Genomic DNA, 6,203 nt, shown 5'->3' with positions numbered 1-6,203 from the left:
TATTTCAACTAAACATATGTGTATGCATAAGTTTACTAATGAAAATATAATGTGCCAAAAGAAGAACCTTCATATGCTGTATCTACAAAACAAAACATGGAGAAAAGAAAATAGAGTGAGACCACCATTCTCACGTGACCACCACCCCACTTGTATGTACATATCCTCTCTTAATTTTCTTTGTTTCTTTTCCTATTCTAATAGACATTATGTGTTTAGTTAATAGACAATTTTTCAAGCAAAACCAACTATCTATTAAGCAAGTTCCAAACATGGGATATAGATTATGGACACTCTAATTTCACATCATGGGGTGACCGCCCCACCTACTAGTATGCATATATCATCTTTATTTTTATTTTATTTTTTTCCTTTCTTTTCACGGCTAAGGCTAAGGCTACAGGATGCATTGTTCTAGTTCATATACTCAGATTTCAACAAACAGTACGAAATAAAATCAAACACAAACAGTAATTTACCTATACCCTAAACCCTACATACAATCCCTCATAGTTCCATTTACGTAGTAAGAATCCCCCTTACCTTGGATTGAGTGCAGCTCTAAGAAGTTTCAATGGAAAATTGGAGAAGAATTGCACTTTAGAACAACACTTTGGGTCTCCTCTTCAAACCCTAACCCCTCTTTCCTATTTCTCCTTCTTCTTTCACAGTTTCCTTTTTGTTTTCTTTTTACAGAAGACACTACTTATCTTCTACTTCTATTTTCAAAAAAAAAAGACTATCTTAATTATTTAATACCCAAATGGGCCTAATAAAGTATACCCCTTAATACTTAGAGATGTCATTAATTAAGCCCAATATTATTACCACACTTAATATAAAAATAATACTTCCACTAAAAATCCATTAAAATAAAAATCTGATTATTTTAATATACTGACTTATTACTCAGTGTCTCATATTTCCAGTCTAATCTTAATTACTCGGAAAATTCCCAAAATGCTAAATATTAGTTCATAAATATTTCTAATACTAAAAATATTAAAATTATCGATTAAATGTCGATCCGCTATCCCGAACTAATACCGACTAAATCGCCCCAAAACGCAAAAATTTCAGAAAACATCATAAATGTCTAAATTAAGCAAATAATTATTTTTCCGGGCGTTACAACTTTTCCCCACTAGAATATTTTCGTCCTCGAAAATAGAAATTTATCTGATTCAAACAACTCGGGATAGGAGTCTCGCATCTTGCTCTCCAATTCCCAAGTCAAGCTTTCTCCAGCAGCTCCTAACCAAACAACTTTCACCAATGCAATCTCCTTGCCTCTTAGAACCTTCATCTTGCGATCCACAATTCGCACCGGCATCGTCTCCACTGTGAGATTATCACGCACTTGCATACGTCCATCTGAATCACATGAGACGGATCGGAAACATACTTTCGGAGTTGTGACACATGAAACACATCGTGCAAATTAGCAAGATTTGGCGATAACGCCACACGGTAAGCAACTTTCCCAACTCGATCTGATATTTGATATGGACCAATAAAACGAGAAGTGAGCTTTTTAGACTTCAGAGCTCGCCCAACACCAGTCACAGGTGTGACTCTCAAAAATACATGATCACCAGCCTGGAATTCCAAATCTTTCCTCCTCTTGTCATGGTAACTTTTTTGTCTACTTTGAGAAGCTTTCATCTTATCTCGAATAAGCTTCACTTTCTCAGTAGTCTCCCTAACAATCTCGGGTCCAAGTACCACACTCTCACCCGATTCATGCCAACACAACGGAGTCCTACACCTCCTACCATACAACGCCTCAAAAGGTGTCATACCAATACTAGAATGGTAACTGTTATTGTAAGTGAACTCAATCAACGGAAGATAAGTATCCCACGAACCTCCCTGCTCAAGAACACATGCTCTCAACAAATCCTCCACTGACTGAATAGTCCTCTCGGTCTGACCATCTGTCTGTGGATGATACGCCGTACTCAACCTCAACTTAGAACCCAACGCCTCTTGCAAACTCTTCCAGAAAACGGAAGTAAACCTCGGATCTCTATCCGACACAATACACAAAGGAACACCATGCAACTTTACAATCACCCTGACATATATCTCTGCTAACTTCGCAATCGGGAATGTGATGTTAATAGGTATAAAGTGTGCCGACTTTGTAAGCCTATCAACAATCACCCAAATCGAATCAAATACTCTCAAGGTATTAGGTAATCCTGTTACAAAGTCCATCGAAATGCTATCCCATTTCCATTCTGGAACTTCTAATGGTTGCATCAACCCTGCAGGCTTCTGATGCTCAATCTTTGACTTCTGACAAGTCAAACAAGCATACACAAACTGTGCCACATCACGTTTCATACCAGGCCACCAAAACAAACTTTTCAAGTCTTGATACATCTTTGTAGCTCCTGGATGAATACTCAAACTGCTTCTATGACTCTCTTCAAGAATCACTTTCTTAATCTCTTCATCATCAGGAATGCAAATACGATCTCGGAATCTCAACACACCACGCGCATCTAACTTGAAATCATCATTCTCAAGTCGAACGGTTCCTACCATCAAATCCAACAACTTCACATCTAGCTTCTGAGCCTCTTTGATATTGTCGAGAAAGTCATTGTTAATCTTTAACATTCCCAACATAACACTATGCGGTGTCACTTCACAAACTAAGCTCAAATCTCGGAACTGCTCAATCAACTCCAACTCCTTAGCCATCATAGCCGACATATGCAAAGTCTTTCGGCTTAAAGCATCGGCTACAACATTAGCTTTTCCGGGATGATATTTTAAACCGAAATCATAATCCTTCAATAATTCTAACCACCTTCGCTGCCTCATATTCAACTATTTCTGATCAAAAAGGTACTTCAAACTCTTATGGTCACTAAACACTTCAAATCTAGAACCATAAAGATAATGCCTCCAAATTTTCAACATAAAGACCACTGCAGCCAACTCTAGATCATGCGTAGGATAATTCTTTTCATGAGTTCTCAACTGCCTAGACGCATAAGCAACCACTTTACCATTCTGCATAAGCACACCACCTAACCCCATCAGACAAGCATCACAGTACATAACGAAAGGCTCTCCCGGATTAGGCAAAGTCAAAACTGAAGCCGACGTCAACCTCTTCTTCAACTCATTGAAACTTTCTTCGCATCGAATATCCCACACAAAAGCTTTTCCCTTGCAAGTCAATCTTGTCAACGGAAGTGCCAATTTAGAAAATCCTTCAATAAACCGTCTATAGTAACCGGCTAAACCCAAGAAGCTTCTAATCTTAGTAGCTGATTTCGAAGCTTCCCATTGTAACACAGCATCAACTTTAGAAGGATCTACGGCAATGCCATGACCAGAAATGACATGACCAAGGAAACTAACTTCATGCAACCAGAATTCACACTTAGACAACTTGGCATACAACTGCTTCTCTTTCAGAACTTGCAACACAATTCTCAGATGCTCTTCATGCTCTTCTTCAGATTTAGAGTTAATCAGAATGTCATCAATGAATACCACTACAAACCAATCCAAGTAAGTATGAAAAATATGGTTCATGTACTCCATGAATACTCCCGACGCATTAGTAACACCGAAGGGCATCACCAAATACTCGTAGTGTCCATACCGAGTCCTGAACGCGGTCTTCTGAATATCATCTTCTTTTACTCTAATCTGGTGATATCCGGACCTCAAATCAATTTTAGAAAACACACTAGCACCCACCAATTGATCCATCAAGTCATCAATTCTTGGAAGTGGATACTTGTTCTTTATCGTCACTTTATTCAATTGCCGATAATCAACACAAAGTCTCATACTTCCATCTTTCTTCTTTACTAACAACACGGGCGCTCCCCACGATGATACACTTGGTCTTACAAACTTTTTCTCAAGCAACTCTTCAAATTGCTTCTTCAATTCAGATAACTCAGATGCAGACATCCTGTACGGTGCCATAGAAACAGGTCTGGTACCAGGTACAAGATCAATCGCAAACTCAACTTCTCTTTCTGGAGGTACATCAGGAATTTCATCAGGAAATACATCAAGAAATTCTCGCACCACCTTTAACTCGTCAATTCTAACTTGATTCTCAAAAGACAATGACGCCATCAACGAGAACATTTGTGCTTCGTCTTGCATCAATTCCCTCAACTGCTTACCAGTCAACAAACCAACTCCTTCTTCCTCGGGAGAGGAAAATCTCAAGGACTTGTTAAAACAATCTATATGAACATAGTTATACTCTAACCAATTCATACCTAAGATCACATCTAATCCACTCAACGGCAAACAAATCAAGTCAACAACAAAGTCTTTGTCGAAGATCGACAAAGGACACTTTGAACACATCAGAGAAGTAGTCACCGATCCCTTAGCTGGAAGATCGACAACCATCTCTCCATTCATGGAAGACAACATAAGACCCAATCTTTCAACACAATCAGAAGCAATAAAACAATGAGTAGCACCAATATCAATAATAGTGATTAAAGGAGTACTATTAATGAAACATATACCTCTAATGAGTCGGTCTCCACTAGCTGTAGGAGTCCCAGCTAAAGCAAACACCTTTCCACCAGATTGTGCCTTCTTCTTTGGACACTGGCTACCAATGTGTCCCTCTTCGCCACACGTGAAACATACCATGTCCTTATGCTTGCAATCAGACATTGCATGTCCCATCTTACCACATCTGAAACACTTCCTCGCATCAGCAGTACAAGCATTGCTCTACTGACCACACTTGAAGCACACTTGAAGCATACAATCCTAGTAGGAGCATCTCCCCCACTAGACCTCTAACCATGAGTAACTCTTTGTTTCCCTTTACCAGCATCATATGGTTTCCCACGGCTTTGTTGATTCTTTCCCCTTCTATCACTAACCATCTTGTGATGAGCATTACTATCTTCCTCAAAGATCCTACAACTGTCAACCAAATCAGAAAACAAACGGATCTTTTGGTACCCCACAGCCTTCTTGATCTCCGAGCGTAACCCATTCTGAAACTTGATGCACTTAGAAAATTCAGCACCTTCGCCATCAAAGTGAGGATAGAACTTAATCAACTCAGTGAACTTGGCAGCATACTCGGTCACAGACTTGTTCCCTTGCGTCAACTCTAGGAATTCTATCTCTTACTTACCCCGAACATCTTCAGGATAGTACTTCCTCAGAAATTCCCTACGGAACACATTCCAAGTGACTTCCTCACATGAAAACTCCAACCTAGCAAGGGTCTCCAACCACCAATCATCAGCTTCCTTAGCCAGCATATGAGTGCCATATCTGACCTTCTGAGCAGTAGTGCAATCCATAACACGGAATATTCGCTCGAGCTCCTTCAACCAATCAAGAGCACCATCAGGGTCATGCGTACCCTTGAACACCGGAGGATTCTCCCTTTGGAAAGTCGCCAAACTACGAGATTCAGCATTCTCGTCAGCATTCGGTTGGTTCTGCATAGCCTGAGCCATCGCTTCCAAAGCAGCAGCTATCGCAACATCATTCCTCCCAGCCATAACGTCACTACAACACAAAAACAATTTAGCACAAACAACAATACACGAATGTTAGACTACACTACGACTTGACACTTGGCCGGACAAGACCGACCTGCTCTGATACCACTAATGTAACACCCCAAATCTACCCCAAGCATTTATGCGGAAAATATCAGAGTATAAAAATTCTCAACAGAATCAGGATGTCACACATTCAACATAAACATAAACCTGTCATGCTTTTTAAACTAATACATAACACTATCAGGATTAGAGTGAACAAAACTCATAACATATATCTCAACTTTTGAATAACATAGTATTCATAGCATAACCCAAACTTAGGTTCAACATGCAACAGATTCACAATGATTCAACAATTAAGACATAACATCTTTTGAATCATAAAAAGAAACAATACAAACAAATCCTCACATACATCATAAGGTTCAATAAGCAAATAACAACATCAAGCAAGTGTTCATTTCCCCCCAAGTGCTACGTATCAGAGCAATGACACCCAAAACTCGACTATAAGCGGAAACAGCTACTCATCTGGATTACCTGCACGTTACCCACGTGGAGGCAACATTCAAACAGAAAGGGTGAGATATCAAACTATATAAATAGGATTATGATAAATCATATACTAGGTAAGGAATATAAATGAATCACCATTTCACAAAACATCAA

The 6,203-nt window shown here is 39.3% G+C and overlaps 1 protein-coding gene across 1 annotated transcript; it reads right to left on the bottom strand.

Moving 5' to 3' along the window:
• Positions 1 to 4,805: 4,805 nt before the first annotated feature.
• Positions 4,806 to 5,483, bottom strand: LOC131604422 (uncharacterized). Its single transcript, XM_058876863.1, has 2 exons — positions 5,153 to 5,483; positions 4,806 to 5,041 (listed from the first exon to the last, which is right to left on the bottom strand). The coding sequence occupies exons 1-2, from the start codon at positions 5,481 to 5,483 to the stop codon at positions 4,806 to 4,808; spliced, it is 567 nt and encodes a 188-aa protein (XP_058732846.1).
• Between the last annotated feature and the right edge of the window lie 720 nt (positions 5,484 to 6,203).

Source organism: Vicia villosa, linkage group LG5, assembly GCF_029867415.1.
Source record: "Vicia villosa cultivar HV-30 ecotype Madison, WI linkage group LG5, Vvil1.0, whole genome shotgun sequence".
In the NCBI taxonomy this organism is placed as follows: Eukaryota; Viridiplantae; Streptophyta; class Magnoliopsida; order Fabales; family Fabaceae; genus Vicia; species Vicia villosa.
The sequence above is the reverse complement of the archived record's forward strand: the minus strand, read 5'-3'. Positions and strand labels throughout refer to the sequence as shown.